Consider the following 20,931-nt stretch of genomic DNA (forward strand, 5'->3'; position numbering starts at 1 on the left):
GTTAATTAAAACATGCAATAATGTGAATCTGTCATAGATGCTAACAAGACAGCAGTTTGAACCCTTTCAATGTGTTTGTGAACTCAGTTTTCCATCTATACTAAGTAGAGACAGAGTCATAAAATAGCACTAACGATTGTGGAAATTCTTCAAAATTAAATGCTACAAATGTAACAAACTGTTTCTATATGGTACCCAAACAGTTTTGACTGTCTGGAGAGTGCATATCCACATTTGTAGTTACATGTTTGTTGGCCAAACTAACCTACACTACCAAAGTTACAGAACGATTTACATCAGTGGTGCTCAGAGTCAATTTCAGCAGTTTGGAAATGGGACAGAGAATCCCAAAACAAGAAAAAGGTAATTTCCTACAGTGTCCTCTTTTTTGATCAAATACAGGAAATGCACAGGTCCCAACTGTTGTTCTATCAGGACGACTAGCATGAGGCAGGACTCCAGGTCTTTCACATGAACGTGGACACCAAGTATCTGGAGCTCTCTCGTCTGCAGTCCAGAATCTATATGAGAACCAGGAACTGAGCTTGTAAGAGGCCAGTGATTTGTCCAAAGAGTGGACAGAAGACCATCCAAGGGGATAAAGTTTGACCTCCTGGCATGTAACTTGTTTTACTTGGGCTTCTTTAAGCGCACACATTTATGAGTATTTGTTTACACACATAAACCCCTCCTTTCTTCTGCCTTTGTTTTTCTGAAAGTCCTTGATACTCTGTTTTCTCCCTTTTAGAAAAAAATTTTAATTAAATCTGATTCTTTCAAAGGTTTACTCTATGCTTTTCTCTTTCCCTAGCGTATCCCCATGTTAATTTTCATCTGAGCCCATTTGTTTTTCTAGAACCCCCTCCTGCTGAAGTATCCTTTATCAGATTTTGCAGATAGCACAAAATAAGGAAATTTTGTATTGCTGGCCTGAAAATGTTAACAGAATTTCCAGATAAGCTCTCCTTTTTTCCCAGAAACACCTCATGTACTAAGAGACCATATTTCAACATGTTTTCTGCTACTTAAGGAGAAACTCCTCTATAAATTCAAAACATTAGTTTTGTCATTCATGCTGTTGTGGGTGCTTTAAGGACAAAGCATAGGAAAAACAGCTAGAAAACTATAAAACAATATACTATATTCAAGATAAAACTTGACTACAGTTTAGGGACATCAGAAACTTTCTTCAGAGGAAACTCCAGTAAAACATTTTACTTTTCCTTCCTTCTCCATCTCCACCCACTGACAGTACAAGTCATGAAAAAGCCATCCACGTGGATTGTTAGAAGTCAGAGCATGTTATTTACCTTGAATGCTTTTGGACCTATGCCTGAAGAGGTGATATTATTTCTGCTCAGATCAAGCCTTTCCAAATTCGGTAATCCATTAAATGCTTCATCCGGAATGGAGGTGATAGAATTTCCTAGGACACGTAGCAATTGTGTTTTAGGCCTATGTACCTATAAATACATGTATACATGCACATGCATAGATAGCAAAAGAGAGCTTTATCTGGAGGAAAAGCAATACTTATAGCAAGGACAATATGTATTATATAAGAAAATGAGTGTTTAGGAAAAAAACAAGACTGGGACTAGACTATTTCATATGGTCAAAATTTTCACTCTAAGGACTTGTCATGCTCTAGTACATCATGTTTCAGATGAAGCTGCTTTAAAACAGCCAGAATGTGGTTTGGTAGACAATTCTGTTAACATTATGCATTTTACAACAAAGATGTGTTTATGGAAGGTGCTATAGAAACTGATTTTTATAGTTCTTCGTATTTCCCTATTGACATTTCCTAGACCCTGGACCAGAAATATACTGTTTTTTACAATGAAACCTTGGGCATGTGACTTGCCTTCTTTGAGCATCAGTTTCCTCTAAGTAAGAAGCTTGGGGAGATAATCTCTCAAATTGCCTCCAGATCTTATAATTCTGTGACTTCAATCTATAGAAGTTCCTGCATGCTTTAATTTATGGGGTTTTGGTTTGACATTTAATTAAGTACAGTAGTCAATGATTTTTAAAGCCAGAAAATGAGCTTATCAGAAATAGTGAGTACTATAAAAATCATGTGGTGACCTTCTTATAAAACCAAGATACTGTGACTGAGCACAGGTCATTCATCTTTCATAAGACTTTAGACTTTCACAATTTGTTTTGTTTTGTTTTGTTTTAATGGCAGAGCACACCTGGCATGCAGGCTATAGAAGGAGGGGGCATTGCTGGAGCAGGACACTCTGGGCATGAGAAGAATTCCTTAGGAGGTCATGTGAACATGGTATCAGGAAGGCCATAACACCAGAAATGTCCTATTGCAGATTGGCTATCCTGATTAAAGGGGTCACGCTGTGACCATTGAGTATTTATTTATACGATCATTTATTATTTCTGTGGTAGTTTATTTCTGTTACTTCCCCCAAGACACATCTGAAACCCCACTCAGATTCTCTCACCCCTGCATCTTCAGAGCTATCCCCAGCATGGGCCTTATTGCCAAGACTCATTCACTGTCCCAGTCTCCCCACCAGCCAGCCTCACACACGTATCTGTCCTGCCATTCCTCCACTCAGAGCTCTTCCTGGCCCTATAAGAATGTGGGCAAAGTCTGGACCACTCCATGCCTACCACAATGGCTAAAACAAGGGGGGAAAACAACAGGAACTCTCTGATACTGCTGGAAGGAGTGTCACAGCCATTTTAAGGAACTGTTTGGTAGTTTCTTATAAAGTTAAACATGCTTTTACTGTAGCACTCGGCAATCCCACTCCTGGGTATATACCCTAGGAAAAAGAAAACTTAGGTCGGCACAAACATCCATATGTGGATGTTTATAGCAACTGTATGCATAATTGCCCCAAACTGGAAATAATCCAGATGTTCTTCACCTGAGACCTGTGGTCTGTCCAAACAACAGAACACCTCTCAGAAGTAAGGAGGAGCCAGCTACTGATAAACGCCACAACCTGCATAGCCCTCAGAAGCATTATGATAAGTGAAAGAAGTCCAGCTGAAAAGGCTACATGCTGTATGATTCCATTTCTGTGACATCCTAGAAAAGGTACTCTAGAGACAGAAAACATCAGGGCTGGTGAAAGGAGGGACATGAGAGAATTTGGTGAGGTGATGGAAATGTTATATCTTAATTTTGGTATTGACTGTAAGCATTTGTCAAAACTCAAAGCATAACAGGGACTTCCCTGGTGGTCCAGTGGTTAAGACTTCACCTTCCAATGCAGGGGGTGCAGGTTTGATCCCTGGTTGGGGAGCTAAGATCCCACATGCCTTGCGGCCAAAAAACAAAACGTAAAGCAGAAGCAATATTGTAACGAATTCAATAAAGACTTTAAAAATGGTCCACATCAAAAAAAAAAATCTTAAAAAAACCCTCAAAGAATAACATGCTAATAGTGTTTTACTATATATAAATTATACCTTCTAAACCTGGCTTTAGAAAAAAGTCAATGGGAAATCATGGTTTGATTTGGAGGAATTTACTTTATAACTGATGGTGCTATTCTGCAGTAAACACCTATCTCTTCTGCAAAGTTTTTATGTTTGAAGATTGTGAAATTAATCTGTTTGGGGTCAACTTATATTATAAAATTAAAATATAACATTCATAGGACAATGGGAGTTAACCACAAAATCAATTTAACGTCAACATCTCTTACCTATGAGCTCCAGACTTGTTATCTCTGGTGCTGTTAGCGGTGGTATTTGTGTGAGGTCGGCGCTGATACAGGAGATGGTTTTGTATGACAGAGAGCACCTGCTTGGCAGAGGTGGTATGCCTCTGGGGGTAGCTGGGATTGGGAGTTGAGAGGGCATCCTGAACATATCTCCTCTGACGGCGTCATCGTCATCCTCGTCCTCGTCCTCGTCCTCATCCTCATTCTCCCTTGCTGGGTTTCTGTGTTGATGGGCCTGCCTCCCCTCCTCTCCAGGTCTCTGCTCTCCCCCTTCTCTGCTCTGTCCCTCATTGGGAGGTCTCCCCCAGTCTCCAGGTCTAGGGATCTTTTCCTTTTGCTCCCTATCTTCATCTTGTTTAATTTCTTCTTCTTCCTCCTCAAATTGAAGTTCCTCTTTTCTCAGTGCTTGATGCATTTCCACCCAAGGAGACGGCTGTTGCTTATGAAGTAAACTGGTAGGTTCTCTTTGTTCTGAAGAATCACCAGAAAATTCAGTTCTGTCATTTAATGCTATACTACTGAGTAGCAAATAGGAGGCTACTGACCACATAAGGAGAAGACAGCAGGGGCAAGTTGTGGTATTAATGAAAGGAAAAATCATAGTGAAAATTAGGTTAGTAAATAACATTCCCTGTAGGTATATGAGTGCAGTTTAAATGTGAAATGCATCTTGAAATTTTTGTTTGAAGTTTTAATAGAAATAAATAAACTTTATTTCTGTTTTATAAGACTTTATAGGCAATTCTTGTTTTTCCTTGTGAGCCTTAATACTTATTTTTACTAAAGTATCATGCTATCTGGTGACTAAAGAGGGAATATTACCATATGTTGCTTACCATAAGCAGTCCTATTGTGAGATTGTAATATAATCAGATGTGATAACTTTATAGTAGATACTGTTCAGTTAATTGGGCTTATTGATAATGTAAGAATTTGTACACTGTCAGACATAAAAAAGTGAAAGAGATGTACCTTTTACTTGTTTATGGTAGTGAAATTGGCTTTTATTTATAGATTTATTGTATCTGTCTGATTTTCTTTCAGCTCCATGGGCCTAAAAGCATCCTCTGAAATTTAGAGTTATAGAAAATTCTCTTCTGTTTTCCTCCCAGACTCTGTACTTAAATTATTTTTACTTCTTGAGACCTATAGAAGATGTCCTGGATTTAGATGATGATTCTTTAACCTAGACATATGCACAAGAGTACTTTTTATTATTCCATGATGATGATAGCATAATATATAATAGTAGAAAGTTTATCTACATTTGTATTTAGCTGTTATTATCTTTGGCAGAAAGTGGGGAAGACTTGACAAAGACCAGATTTTAGACTCACCCTCTGAATGAAGAGTTTTAGGGAAAAGTGAGCTCAGTACATAGATTTTCTTTCATCAAAATATAAAAATTTACTTAATCATTTCTATGATTTTATTTAATGCCATACATAAATCACCCCCAAAAAAGAACTCAAAATATAATTATGTGAAGGAATTACTTGAGATTTCAATTCAGTATGTATTATAAAGTCTGTGAGTTATTTTTTCCACATCTCTGACAGAACATGCAAAAGGAGAGTAGGAAAAAATTAGCAAAATGAAACTAAAACTATCATATTGAAACGTTTAAAATCTTTTCTGTATATCCAAGTTTATTTTTCCAAAATAACCACAGCATTTCAAGAATAATAGTTCAAGTCCTTTGAAAAATGTCTGAGAATTTCTGGATCTTGCCTTTATAAATCTTCTGTTTCATATCCCAAGGAGTCAGTTTCATTAAACACTTTTATTTTCTAACATTTTTTAAAGTCATAATACCTTAGTAAAATAATTAGTAGTATACACCAAAATACAGTTCTTAAGTGTTCTGAAGTTCTTCCTGGTAGGAGACTTTTGTAGGTAACCACCCTGTGATCATCCTGTGTGCTTGGAAACAATCTACCTTGATCATAGGCAACAGAAAATATCTGTATCCCTTCCCATCGAATTATTTAACACATATTTATTTATTTCATAAGCTATTGGCCAGGCTTTTCTTGCAGGAGTCCTGAGGCTTCCTCCCTAGAGTCCTCTACTGCATCAGCCTCATAGATAAGGCACAGTGAGCAGCCAACAAAACCTCATAGTGTGATCTTTCTGTGCACAGCAGTGCCACAACAGAAAGCCACTGCTCCAGGGCCATTGCCCTTTATTTCCCTAGGATTACCTGAGCAGTAATGACTGCACATAGACTGGGAAAACTGGGCTTTATTCTCTCTAGATGCAAGCCACTCCTCCCTTTGTTCACCATGAGTTCTTCATCTTCATTTGGGTTGATAACTGTAAACACACTGAGTTGAATTAAGTGAGATAATGCATGTAAGGAACTAAGCAGAGTTCTTCACGCATACTAAGAACATGGGAGCTGTTTGCTATGTAAATTCTATCACTACATCTGTAATGCTGCGAGTCAAATGTGGAATGTGATCTGGTCTGAGTTTACTCATTCTAATAGAGCTAGAACTCTAAAGCCAAGATGTTTTATTTTCTCTCCCCTATCATGCAATTTCCCAAATAATTTCCATGTTTATCATCATTGTGCCAATATTTTAAGTACCCTGATGACTAGTTTATCATAATTAAAAATTTAAGGTAGTGACAAAATAAAAACAAATGGAAGTTAAAGACTAAATCACATGTGATATTTTGTTTGGGCTAAATATTTGTACCAGTATCAGAGCAGACGGGGCAGCATTCTCCTTCAGGTGTAACTGTTTGGGGGCACATCTGAGGGTGGCACTTGGTCTCATCACAAAGGACTCTTCCATTCGAGCAGAGGCAGATAGTGCAGGGCTCAGGAGACCATACAGCTTTGTTATACATGGTCATCCCATTTGCCAAACAGTGTCCTTTCTTTCCTAGAAGAGAACAGTAACATTTAAATTTCTTGTATGATTACTAGCACTTGTGAATGGAAGTGAGCCCAATGTGATAGACCCACACAAGAATAACATTCTATGTTCTTTCATGCAGAGGATAAAAGTATCTTACAGATGTAAACCTCTGAAATGCTTTTCACATGCTGTATTCTCAACCCCTCTTACTTAGGCTCTGAGAGTGACCTCCCCATGGTAACTTGAGCCTGAATTGTACTTCCATCCTGCATCTGTCAGGATGGCTAAGTTATACAACAGCAACAAACAACCCCTAAATCTCAGTTATTTCTTGTTCCTGCTATGTGTCCAATGTAGATATTGTCAGGATAAAAAATAGGCTTCGGGCTTCCCTGGTGGCGCAGTGGTTGCGAGTCCGCCTGCCGATGCAGGGGACATGGGTTCGTGCCCCGGTCCGGGAAGATCCCACATGCCGCGGAGCGGCTGGGCCCATGAGCCATGGGCGCTGCGCCTGCGCGTCCGGAGCCTGTGCTCCGCAATGGGAGAGGCCACAACAGTGAGAGGCCCGCGTACCGCAAAAAAAAAAAAAAAAAATAGGCTTCATCTCCAAGCAGGCTGCCCTGATGACCACAGCAGTAGGAATGTGAGGTTGCAAATAACACACAAGCTCTAAACATGTCTAATTATATTGACCAAGGCAAATTATACGGCTACATCTAACTTCAGAAGAGAAAAAGCAGTATAGTTCCATCACGTGCCAGAGAGCAGAGAGCTGGAACAGCACTAATGATGAATGAGCCCACATTGTACCCTTCCTGATGTGCAGATGGAGAGGTGAAATAAGACAGTATGCTTGTGGTGCTTTTTACGTTGAATTCTCGATGAGACATTGCAACAATCTCTTTTTTTTTTAGAATAGTTGTGTTATTGAAATACAATTCAAATACCCTTTTAAAGTACACAGTGCAGTGGGTTTTAGTATATTGTTTTCTCTACATACAGTGTTGTAGATACATGGATATGTGTGTCAACTAAGCAGGCCATTAGACAGTCAATTTGAATATTAGAGGGGATGTTTTCCTTCCAATCCTAGTGTTATTCCTGATAACTCTTTTCCATCTGTTGAGCCACTGTCCCCGCAAATGAGCTCTCACATTTGTCCCCTTCTTTCCCTTACTGCTGTGTCAACCCTGTTCAAGCCCTACCCATCTCTCATTTGGATACTTACAGTAAACTAATCCCACCCATCCAATTTCTCCCCTGGAAAAAAAAAATAGATATAATCAGGAGTTGTCTCCTGATTATAAAAGTATATAGTGTATCAAAATTCCAACAGCCTTTTTTGCAGAAATGGAAAAGTTAATCCTTAATTTCATAAGGAATTATAAGGGGCCCCAAATAGCCAAATAAAATCTTGAAAGAAAAAAAATTTTTTGAGGGCTCACACTTCCAGATTTCAAAACTTACCACAAAGCTACAATAATCAGCTTATACCAGTATGGTACTGGCATAAGGATAAACATATAGACCAGTGGAATATTGAGAGTCCAGAAATAAACCCATTACATCTATGGCCAATTGATTTTTGACAAAAGTGCCAAGCCCATTCAATGGGGAAAAAAGTTGTCTCTTCAACAAATGGTGCTGGGACAACTGTATATCCGTATGCAAAAGAATGAAGTTGCCCCCTACCTCATGCCAAATATAAAAATTAACTCAAAATGGATCAAAACCTAAATATAAGATGTAAAATATAATATTCATAAAATAAAGCATGACCTTGGATTTGGCAATGGATTTTTAGATATGATTCCAAAAGCACAAGCAACAAAAGAAAAAATAGATGAACTGGACTGTATCAAAATTTCAAATTTGGTCCATTGGAGAACATTGTCAAGAAAGTCAAAGGACAATGTACACAATGAGAGAAAATATTTGCAAATCATATCTGATAAGGGTCTAATATCTTGAATATACGTGAAGAACTCTTATAACTCAACAACAGAAAGCCAGCCCAATTAAAATATGGACAAAGGACTTGAATAGACATTTCTCCAAAGAAGATATACAATGAACAATAAGCACATAAAGAGATGCTGAGAGTCATTAGGGAAATACAAATTAAACCACAATGTGATAACCGCTTCACATCCGCAAGAATGGCTATATTTTTTAAATGGAAAATAATGGCAAGGATGTGGAGAAATTGGAGTCTTTGTATATTGCCGGTGGGTATATAAAATGATATAGCTTCTGTGGGGAACATTTGGCAATTTCTCAATAAATTAAACATATAATTACCACATGGCCCAGCTCCTAGGTACCTGATCTTCCACTTCTAGGTATATACCCAAGGGAACTGAAAACGGGAATTCAGATAGAAACTTGTACACAAATGTTCGTAGCTGTGCTATTCACAGTAGCCAAAAGGTGGAAACAACGCAATTATCCATCAATGGATGAAAGGATAAACAAAACATGGTATTTCTCTGCAATGAGATATAATTCAGCATAAAAAAAGAATGAAGTACTGATACACTGTACAACATGAGTGAACCTTGAAAACATTATGCCAAGTAAAAGAAGTCAGACACCAAAGGCCACATATTATAGGACTCCTTTTATATTAAATATTCAGAATAGGCAAATTCATAGAGACAGAAAGATTAGTGGTTGCCAGGGATTGCGGGGAGGAGAAAATGGGGAGTAAGTGCTTAATATATATGTAGTTCCCTTTTAGGGTGAAGAAAGTGTTCAGGAACAAGATAGTGGTGATGGTTGCACAACATTGTGAATATACTTAATGCCACTGAATTGTACACTTTTAAATGGTTAAATGATAAGTTTTATGTCATGTGTATTTTACCACAATTTTTTTTTCTTTTTTTTTTTTCTTTTTTTTTTGCGGTACGCGGGCCTCTCACTGTTGTGGCCTCTCCCGTTGCAGAGCACAGGCTCCGGATGCGCAGGCTCAGCGGCCATGGCTCACGGGCCTAGCCGCTCCACAGCATGTGGGATCCTCCCGGACCAGGGCAGGAACCCGTGTCCCCTGCATCAGCAGGCGGACTCCCAACCACTGTGCCACCAGGGAAACCCACAATTTTTTTAAAAAGTACTGTAAGACCACTGGAAAACATTTTAGGACAATTTAGAAATCTTTCGTATACATCTTCTATACCTTTTAATGCACATCACCCTATGCTGCATATTTTTTAAAACAGATTTGAGATCACATTATGCATACTACTTTTCAACCTTTTTATTTTCTATTATTATAGCTTGGATATCTTTCCACTTAATTAGGGAAATTGACCTCATCGTTCTTTAAGAGTTATGGGTACGCTATAATCATCATTTTAAATTCCCTGCCTCCAGGCTCGCTCTTCTCTCAATCATGTTGTAAATGTGACCTAAATTGTCTCTTTTCATGGTAATTGTATGTTATTTCTGTTAACTTCGTGGAAATAACATCATTTAGAAGCATTTGGTTTTCTTGAGACAATGTATGAAGTATTGGTCACAGAACATTATGTGGTGATACATTCTTTTGTCTTTTGAAAGTTTTATGTAATGGTACCATATGTATAATATAATTACTTTTTCCTTCCAAACCTGGAAAAATGTGGACCATTAAATATTAGTGTTTAAAAATGCCTAGTTGAAATCTTTGGAAGAATTTCCAATCTTTTCAAACTTTAAAAATTCAGTAGTTTGGTCTATATAAAATAAATTCAGTGGCTTAACTTCATGTTTGGTTGAAAATATTTAATAGCCATGAGTTCATAGACTCATCTGAATCATTTATTTCTATATCCTAGATGATCTATCATGATAAATGAAAAAGCAGTTTTGACATGTATATTACTATATTATGATTACAACTATTTTAAATACATGGCATAGTAAACAGACTAGAAATAATAAACCAAAATAGTAACTATGATTTTATAAATGTAGTTATAGGATAAGTAATATTTTTTCTGTCTTACAATAATTTGTATTATAAGTATATTCTGTAAATGGGTTTTTAAATTATTTCAAAATTTATCTTTGTAGATTAAACCAAAAGATAATATAATAACTTGAATTTTTTAAAAATTTTCTTTTTGGAGTTTCTCTCTCTTCCTCTCTTCTACTGTTTTCTTACCTGGTAACACATTATAGCTTGATTCTACTCCGGGAAATCTTAAAAAGGATTCAAACTTTTCCTCCGTACTATAATCCAAGTTAACCATGGGAGGAAGTGTTGCTGCTGGTGTAACTATCCTCATTTGCTGAATTCCAAGCTGTCTACTGGATCTGTGGATGGGCGAGGAACTTTTTCTCTGTCTTCTATAATACATCTTCCTTCTTTCCTTCCTAGAAGTTTCTTCATTTTGTCCAAAGTCAGTTTGAATAACGAGAAGCAGAAGAAAACAATACAAGCTTGAAAACCTCATGCTTGCTTTTTCACTATTTGATTCCTACGATGAGAATGAAACAATTTCAGAGTTAGTGACTAAATTTTTACCTCTGAAAATTGGCCTATAATTGCCTATATCCCTCAGTAGCAAGTCTGTGAGATATAACACATATAATATATGGGCTCTATGCTATAGTATTACTGCCAAGTCAGAATTTAGAATTTTTCTGTCAGAATCAAATAATTTTTAGTACTTTATTGCTAGACCAGACATGAGCAAACTTTTTCTATAAAGAACCATATAGCAAATATTTTAGGTTTTACAGGCCATGCAGTCTTTGTCATAACTACTCCACTCGACCCTTGTAACATGAAGGTAGACAATATGTACACAGTTTGTGTACGTGATATGTACACAGTTTGTGTACGTGATATGTACACAGTTTGTGTACGTGATATGTGCACAATTGTGTACACGAATTCCAAAACAGGCAGTGGGTCAGACTTAGCCCCCAGGCCAGAGTGTGCCAACCCCTCTCTGGACCACTGTGTTGTAGGTTTTCAGAGGTTACTCAGGAGGTTTCTCTCCACCTCTCTGCCAAGTCATTCTGTGACTAACATCATCCACAATTCATTTTCCCGGCTCTTATATTTTATTATTTTACTTTCTAGTGTTCTAATTTTCTTTGTTGGGGGGAAAGAGCATAATTGCACCAAATAAAAATAACAGCAAACTAGTATCAGTTATAAAGAGGTAAGAGGGACAAAGAGTAACTTTTAATCAGCTGGTCTCAAGAGGAGTACAGGGCCCTGCACATGGTGAAGCTGAAAAACATATTTGAGAAATGAATACTTTTTCAAACCTTAAACATGGATTAGCACAGAACAGAAATCCCCGAGAGGGGGAAAATCCAAGTTGAGCTCCTGCTCACTGCCTGGAGGGAGTTCCTTCTGAGGCTGAAGCCCAGGGTGAGGACCCAGGCAGAGCCCAACAATCTCCCTGAGTTGAAAAAAAAAAAACAAAAAACCTGGGGTCCTGGGGATGCCAGAGAGGCAAGAGTTTGCAGAGCAGAGCACAGGGAGGTGAGAGCTACCCTGAAAAAGACTTCCAAAGATATCAAGTCTTCAACCGAGTATGATTAGCACATTTGTATGAGAAAACTACTCAACACTTGAGAAAGAACTACCATGAAGGACAAAAAGAAAAAATCCTTTAGGCTAGAAAAGGCTGGGCAGACTCTGTGTGTCCACCAGTCATAGTGGAGAACCTGTACTGCAAAGGGCATCAGACAGAGTGCTCAGAAGGGCATCGGCACATCAGAGAAAACAATTTACCCTAGACTAACGGCTGATCTGATCCCATTTACAGCACTGAACAGCAAGCCCCCAGAAAGGATCAAACTGTGTGCAACAACTTAACTATGTCCCAGAGCACCCAACAAGTACTGGGAAATCCAGCAAAAATTTACCAGGCACACAAAGAAACAGGAATTGTTGACCCATGATGAGGAAAATCAATCTATTGAAACCCATCCATAGCACAGCTGACATAATTATTAAGTAGGTCATTAAAAGTTATTAAAACCATAATCTGCATGTTCAAGAATGTAGAGGAAAGATATTTAAAGAAATCCAAATTGAACTTTTAAAGATGTAAACTACAATGTGAGAGAGGAAAAACTATACTGCAAGGGATGAATAGCACATTAGACATTGCAGGAAAAAATTAGTAAACTTGAAAACATAGTCACAGAAATTATCCAAAATGAAACACACACACACACATGACCAGTAAAAAACATGAACAGAGCATCATCAAACTGTGGGACAACTTCAAGAAGATCAATTTATGTCCAGTTCCAGTCCCTGAAGGACTAGGGAGGCACAAAAATATTTGAAGAAATAAAGACTGGTCATTTTCCAAATTTGATGAAAACTATAAACCCACATATCCAAGATCAATAAACCCCCAAAATAAGAAATATGAAGAAAATAATGTCAAATATTCATCATAATCAAATTGCTTTAAAACCAGTAATAAGGGGAACATCTTAAAAGTGACCAGAGAAAAAGACACAAAGTTAAGAATAGAATAAAATACTTCTCATTCAAAACAGTACAAGCCAGAAGACAGTGGAACAATGACTTTCAGGTACTGAAAAAAATCAACTTATATACTCAGTGATAATGTCTTTCAGAAACACAGGCAACATAAAGACTTTTTCAGACATAGAGAAGCTGAAGGAATTAATCACCAGCAGAATTGCACTGTAAGAAATGCTAAAGTAGAAGGAAAATTATATCAGATAGACTTATGGATCTACACAAAGGAATGAATACCACAGGAAATGGCATATATGTAGATAAATACTCTTTTTTATTTTTAAATCTCTTTAAAAGATGCTAGTTTAATACAGTCATCTGTTTAACAGTTGTGTTGATTAATATAACAATACTGTATTTTGGGGTTTCTACCTTAAGTGAAAGTAAAATGTATGACAACAGAAGCAGAAAGGAGGAAAGAGGAAGTGTAAATATACTGTTATGTTCTAATACTATAAGCAAAGTGGAATATCAACTGAAGATAATTGTAATAAGTTAAAGATGCATACTATAAGCCCTAAGGTAATCACCAAAAAAAACAAGAGTTATAGCTAGTAAACCAATAAAGGTGATAAAGTGGAGTAATAAAAATAATCCAAAACATATTACATGTAAATCATATTAAATGTGAATTCATTAATTGCCACAGAGACTGTCCACATTGAATTTTTAAAAATTAAGACCCAACTCTAGGGACTTCCCTGGTGGTCCAGTGGTTAAGACTCCATGCTCCCAATGCAGGGGGCCTGGGTTCAATCCCTGGCCAGGGAACTAGATCCCACACGCATACCACAACTAAGAGTTCACATGCCACAACTAAGGAGCCCGCAGCCTCAACTAAGACCCAGCACAACAAAATAAAATAAAATAAAACAAAACAAAATAAAATAAAATCCCAACTCTATGCTGCCTATAAGAAACTCATGCTAAATAAAGATACAAATGGATTAAAATTAAAAGGATGGAAAAATATATACTTTGGTAACACTAATCAAAAGAAAAGTGGGGGCTTCCCTGGTGGCACAGTGCTCAAGAATCCACCTGCCAATGCAGGGGACACAGGTTCAAGCCCTGGTCCGGGAAGAGCCCACATGCCGTGGAGCAACTAAGCCCGTGCGCCACAACTACTGAGCCTGCGCTCTAGAGCCTGCGAGCCACAACTACTGAGCCCATGTGCCACAACTACTGAAGCCCACATGCCTAGAGCCCGTGCTACACAAAAGAGAAGCCACCGCAATGAGAAGCCCGCACACTGCAATGAAGAGTAGCCCCCGCTTGACTCAACTAGAGAAAGCCCACGCGCAGTAATGAAGACCCAACGCAGCCAAAAAAATAAATAAATAAAATAAAGTTTTAAGAAAAGACATATTTAACTCAATAAAAAAGGTGGATGGCTATATTAATATAAGATGAAGAAGAATAAAGAGAGCCATTATGTAATGATAGAAGGATCTATTCATGAAGGTGTAACAATTCTAAGCCTTTATACACTGAACAGTATAGATTCAAATTACATGAAGAAAAAAACTGGTATAGCTGCAAGAAGAACTAGACAAATCCACAGTTATCATCCAGAATTTCTACTTTCTTCTCCCAAATCTGGATTTTTAAAATAGTAGATCACAAGCTAAAACAACAAGATAGCACTGTACCCTGTTAGAATGGCCAAAATCAAAAACACTGGCAAATTGTGAGGTAAGGGTGTGTAGCAACAGGAACTCTCATTTATTGCTGGTGGGAATACAAAACCATACAGCCACTCTGTAAGACAGTTTGGCAATTTCTTACAAAACTAAACATACTCTTACCCTGCAATCCAGCAGTCATGCTTCTTAATATTTACCCACATGAGCTGAAAACTTATATCCACACCAAAACCTGCACATGGATGTTTACAGCAGCTATATTCATAACTGCCAAAGCTTGGGAACAACCAGGACATCCTTAAGTAGGTGAATGGATAAATAAACTGTGTTACATTCAAACAGTGGAGTATTATTCAGCACTAAAAAGAAAAGCTCTCAAACCATGAAAAGACATGGAAGAATCTTAAATGCTTATTACTAAGTGGAAGAAGCCAATCTGAAAAGGCTAGTGCAGTGTGACTGCAACTACATGGCATTCTGGAAAAGACAAAACTGTGGAGACAGTACAGACATACTTCGTTATATTGCACTTTATCATGCTTCACAGATACTGCATTTTTTAACAAATTGAAGGCTTGAGGGAACCCTGCATCAAGCAAGTTTATCGGCACCTTTTTTCCAACAACATTTGCTCACTTCATGCTGTCACATTTTGGTAATTCTCACAATATTTCAAACTTCTTCATTATTACCAAATTACTATATTTGTTATGGTGATCTGTGATCAGTGATCTTTGATGTTACTGTTGCCAAAAGATTATTATGCTCTGAAGGCTCAGATGATGGCTAGCATTTTTTTAGCAATAAAGTATTTTTTAATTAAGACAGGAACATTGATTATCTTTTTAGACATAATGCTATTGCACATTAAATAGAATACAGTATACTGTAAACATAACTTTTATATGCACTGGGAAACCAAAAAAAAATGTGTGATTCCCTGTGTTGCAGTATTAGCTTTATTGTGGTTGTCTGTAACCAAACACACAACATCTCTGTGGTATGCTTATATGCTTATTTAGTCAGAGTTGCATGTTCATTGATTTATGATCCTACTTTCAGTTTGTGTTTTCATTGTGGCCAGGTGATGCTTTTGCTTCCTAGCAATCTATATCATTTATAATGGTGCTTCACTGTATAGAACTCAGATTTTGAATGAATCTTTGAAGTCATCTGCTTTTCCAGTAATGGGAAGTTCTTTATCTTCCATGTTCAGACAGCTCTGTCAGAAAAGTCTTCCTTAGATTGAGATACAATTTGTTGTTCATATCATGGCCCATAAGAGATTTAAAGATAAGCCATGTTCACAGTTTTCTTTCTCCTGAGTTCTTAATCTTTTTTTATCAATGCTTTTTTAAGATGTGTTTAAGTTTCTAAAACTAGTACATAATTTTTAAAAACTCAAAATGATACATAGGCATAAAAAACAAGTTGCCTTAACCATAATTCATAGTTTAGTACAAGGGTAGACCTACTTTTTCTTCAGGGTCCAGAGAGTAAATATTTTTAGCTTTGCAGGACAACAGTCTCTGTTAAAACTACTCAACTTTCTTATTGTAGCCAAAAATAGCCATAGACAAGTAAATCGATGGCCACAACTGTATTCTGATGGCACTTTGAAAAACAGAATTTGGCCTATGGGCCATAGTTTCCCATCCCCTAGTTTAAGGGTATCTTTCATGATACCTTCTAAACATATATGAACATATATATTTAAACATAAATGGAATTGTTCAATATACTGCAATCTGTTTTCTTTCCATTCAGTAATAAATTGTGGTCATATGGACATATATGTCAATGTATGTAAATCTATCTGGTCTGTGCACTCTTATTTTCATTCCATAAGTTATGTAACAAACAATTTGGTGATGGATATTTAATTTTTTCCACTTTTCGTCTGTTGTAAACACTCCTGTGGAAATTCCCTTTTGGTCCAGTTGTTAGGACTCTGAGCATTCACTGCCAAGGGCACGAGTTCAATCTGTAGTCAGTGAACTAGGATCCCACAAGCTGCGTGGCGTGGCCAAAAAATGAAACAAAACAAAACACTCTTGTGCATATATCTTCTGGAAATATTTTTTATGTTCTTTTTTCTTTTTTTTTTAAATTGAAGAATAGTTGATTTACAATGTTGTGCCCATCTCTGTTGTACAACAGTGTGACTCAGTTATAAACATATATACATTCTTTTTTCATATTCTTTTCCATTATGGTTTATCACAGGATATTGAGTATAGTTCCCTGTGCTATACATTAGGGCCTTGTTGTTTATCCATTCTAAATATAATAGTTTGCATCTACCAAGCCCAAACTCCCAGCCCATCCCTCTCCCTCCCCTCCTCCCCTCCTCCCCCTTGGCAACCACAAGTCTGTTCTCTATGTAAAAATATGGAATGCTTCACAAATTTGCATGTCATCCTTGTTCAGGGGCCATGCTAATCTTCTCTGTATTGTTCCAATTTTAGTATATGTGCTGCCAAAGTGAGCACTTTTATGTTCTTAATTGTAATTTTAATTTATAAATAATGTAATAATAGATTTTCTGTTGTTTTTAACTATGTTGTCTCTTGGGTTTATTTTTAGATGAAATTTAATATAAGTCACTTTGATCATATTTATTAATATATTTTGAGGCCATGGTATAGGTATATACACATTTAGAATTGTTATATATTTCTGGTGCTTTTATCATTAGGTACTTTCTGTATCTCTAGTAGTGTGTTTTGTCATAAGATCTACTTTGTCTAATTAATGTAGCTGCTTTCTTTTTATTAATGTCTGCTTAATATATTTTTTGCATCATTTTACTTTCAGCCTCTCATATTTTCAATATATTTTCTATTAGCATATCATTTTTAGTTCAATATGACAATTTTTATCTTCTAATTGGAATAGAAAGTCTATTTTTATTTACTGTAACACTTGATATGTTTGAATTTAAATATATTTTCTGAATATTTGCATTCTATTTGTCCTGCCTGTTCTTTGTGTGGTTTTTTTTTCCATTCTTGCTTGCTTTCTTTTCAATTGATTGCTTAGTTTTTATTATTCCATTAGTAATTGTATACTTTTCACTATAAAGTTCTTTGTAGAGATTACCACATACATCCTTAACTTATCAAGTCTAATATAAATTAGTACCTTTACCTCTTTCTGTACTTTAACTTTACTTACCTCATCCCAGAACATATACTACTTTTGGCGTATATTTTAATTCTTTATATCTGTTAAACCCTCAAAAGATTATTATTATTTTATGCTAAAAGTTCATTTAGATCAGGCTCTCTCAACCTTAGCACTATTAACATTTGGGTTGGATAATTCCTTTGTTGTGGTGTGGGGCTGGCCTTTGTATATTTAGTAGCATCCCTGGCTCCTACCCAGTAGATACCTCCTCTCAGTTATAACAACCAAAAATGTTTTCATATATTACCAGATGTGTCTTGGGGGTGGAAGGATTCAGCCTGCCTCCAATTAAGAATCACTGATTTAGATCTTCCTAAACATTTATCCTTTTTCTTTCTTCTTACTTCTTTCTGCATCTCCAGTCTTCTATCAGGATTATTTTCTTCCTAAAAGAATACCTTTTAGTAATTCCTTTAGTGCAGGACTGCTGATGACCAGTTCTTTTGTTTGTTGGTCATATGAAAATGTTTATATCTTATGTTCATTCTGAAAGGGTGTATTTGCTAAATATGGAATTCTAGGTTGACAAGTGTTTTCTTTCAGCATTTGGAAGATTTCATTCCAATGTCTTCTTGTTTCCGTATTTTGTGTTGAGTAGTCATCTGTCAATCTAATTATTTCTCCTTTGAAAGTAACTTTTTTTGTTGCTTTTAAGATATTCTCTTTGGCTTTGGTTTTCAGCTGTTTTACTCTGTTGTACATAGATATGATTTACTTGGTTTTATCCTATATAGGATTCATAGCACTTCTTGAATCTGTGGACTGATATTTATCAAATTTGGAAATTTCTTAGCCCTTACCTCTTCAAATAATACTTTCCTACTTCTCTCTCCTCTTTCTTTTCAAAACTACAGTGACACGTATGATAGCCTTCTCATTATGTCTTTAATGTCACTTTCCCTCTCTTGTATTTTTTATCCTTCTCTCACCCTGTGATTGATTCTGGTTATTCCACTAACCTCCCTTCCATTCACTAATTATCTGTTCAGCTATGGTTTATCTGCTATTAAATCCATCCATTGACTTCTATTTTTCTATTATTGTGTCTTTTTAGTTTTTCGGCTTTTCAGTGGGTTCTTATTGTTTCTGTTTCTCTACTGAAATTTTCAATCTTGTTTTTCACGTTTTGAACTTATTAATCACATTTATTTAAGTCTGAGTCTGAAAACTCCATTTCAGGACATTCTATATGTCTATTTCTATTGTCTGTTATTTCTTTCTAGGTTTTTAGCCATTTTCTTCTGTTTCTTCCTATGCCTGATGGCATTTGATTGCCAGCCATTGTATATGAAAAATTGTGAATATACTTTGAAGCCTACAATGATATATTTATTATTTATCCTAAAAGGATTTACATTCAGACATGAGGTTAAGGGCACTAACAATCATAAATTGAATGATTTGAAGCTGAGTTTCACTATAACTAATTAATAATTATACTTTAAGTCCCAAACCAAAACCTGGTGATTTCATCTGCATCACTTTTGCCTGCCACCCCTGCTGCTTGATTGGCCCCATTCCTTGAGTTTTGTTTCTGTCTTGACTTGAGAGGCTGTTTTAAAGCTATACTAAGCTTCTCAGTCACCTCTTTTGGTTCCACAGATGCCTCCAGAAGAAAAGCTGTTCCAGACCTCTTAGGATTCCAGTCCTATCCCAAATATTGGCCCTGTTATTTTTCCTATTTTTTTCTGATTATTCTCAGTAGGCTGAATGGTCTGAATTGCATAGTCTGCCATTATAAGAAGCATGAGTTCCCTCAGATTAGTTTTATTTCCCTGAAATATATCATTTTTCTTTAAGAGAATGTTTTGGGTTGTAAAAGTTTTGAATTCATATATGTCAGAAAATATCATTTTGTTTAGTTGGAAATAGAATTATGATTTTAGAATAATTTTCCTTCAATACTTCATAGGTATTGTTCCATTTGTTTCTTATATCTGTTACTGATGAAAAGTTTAAATTGAATCTGATTCTCATCTCTTTGTAATAAGTCTTTTTTCCTCTCTCTGTAGAAGTTTTTTTTTCAGATTTTGAACTCATTTTTAATATTCAGAAGTTCTACTATAATGTACGGGTTTTGTTTTTTTCCTTATTGTATCCTTCTTAGGATCTTTTACTCTAATGACTTCTTTCTTTTCCACACAAGCTCTTTTTACACAGTTCTCTCCCATACCTATTCAAGGCTATGGTTTTTCTCTTTAAATTCATTCCCATCTTCTCTCTGTATTTGAAGGATTCCTCACAGTTTCTGTCTCACCAGAAGCTCCCCTTCTTATTTCCTACTGCAGCTATATATCCATGTGTGTATTTGTTTGTAATATATCTTCTCTTATGTCTAGGTATTTGGTAAGAGGAAAAGGGTGATATCTGCTTAGTTTGCCCTCTTGAATCTCAGTTCTTTTTATAACTTCATTTGCCAGAATTATCCTCCTGTAGTCAGGATGTACTTGGATCATATGCTGACTTGTCACCATTTTCCCTTGGCTCAACAAATAGCAGCCTCTAAGTTATTTTCATGTCAACTAACCTCAGCATGCAATCTCTTTTTCAGTATATAGGTACTTTAATTACTGCAGTAATTTCAAACCCTTTACTGTAGGTCACTGAAATGAAACTATATTAGAACAACTTTTCATAATCTATATTAGTTTTAGAAAAACTAACATGCAAAATATAAGGGAGGAGCAAATCCCCTAGCTGATTGGTGGCTAAAATTGTCAAAGCCCATTCAGAGAGCAAGGTAATATGTTGGGAAGAAATAGCAACAGCAGCAGGGGAAAGCAATATGAAAAGTTGCACTGTGAGACAGGGTAGAAGTAGAATTTGCTGAGTGGCGGGGGAAGTGAGCTCTGACAGAGAGCATACATAAAATGTGCTCTACATAAAATGTGCTCTACATAAAATCTGTACATGGAGATTTTCTTGCTTTGACAGTCATATATGTGACTCTCCATCCTGTGGTAGGTGAGAGTTATGAGGAGTCAGGCCCTGGATCTAAGGGCTCTGGAGATAAACTTCCA

General features: G+C 36.5%; 2 protein-coding genes and 1 non-coding gene across 6 annotated transcripts in view; 1 reads left to right on the forward strand and 2 right to left on the reverse strand.

Annotated features, from left to right (window-relative positions):
• Positions 1 to 20,931, forward strand: part of CENPP (centromere protein P) — a 231,190-nt gene that overhangs the window by 155,110 nt on the left and 55,149 nt on the right. The gene's annotated exons all lie outside the window — the stretch shown is intronic.
• Positions 1 to 20,931, reverse strand: part of ECM2 (extracellular matrix protein 2) — a 67,807-nt gene that overhangs the window by 15,078 nt on the left and 31,798 nt on the right. Inside the window, exons 2-5 of one of the 3 annotated variants that reach the window (XM_022564602.3) lie at positions 10,719 to 11,034; positions 6,407 to 6,595; positions 3,684 to 4,172; positions 1,311 to 1,426 (exon numbers count right to left, since the gene is read on the reverse strand). In XM_022564602.3, the coding sequence (XP_022420310.2) occupies positions 1,311 to 1,426; positions 3,684 to 4,172; positions 6,407 to 6,595; positions 10,719 to 11,010 (1,086 nt within the window). In that variant the 5' untranslated portion in view covers positions 11,011 to 11,034. Of the gene's footprint in view, positions 1 to 1,310; positions 1,427 to 3,683; positions 4,239 to 6,406; positions 6,596 to 10,718; positions 17,078 to 20,931 lie in introns of those variants that run through there. The other 2 variants (XM_022564599.3, XM_022564600.2) reach the window with 2 other exon arrangements.
• Positions 17,108 to 17,214, reverse strand: LOC115803043 (U6 spliceosomal RNA). Its single transcript, XR_004023671.1, has one exon. It is a non-coding gene; the product is annotated as a U6 spliceosomal RNA (small nuclear RNA).

This window comes from Delphinapterus leucas, chromosome 6, assembly GCF_059928025.1.
Source record: "Delphinapterus leucas isolate spDelLeu-1000000601 "Yukka" chromosome 6, BTC_Dleu_Yukka2, whole genome shotgun sequence".
NCBI lineage: Eukaryota > Metazoa > Chordata > Mammalia > Artiodactyla > Monodontidae > Delphinapterus > Delphinapterus leucas.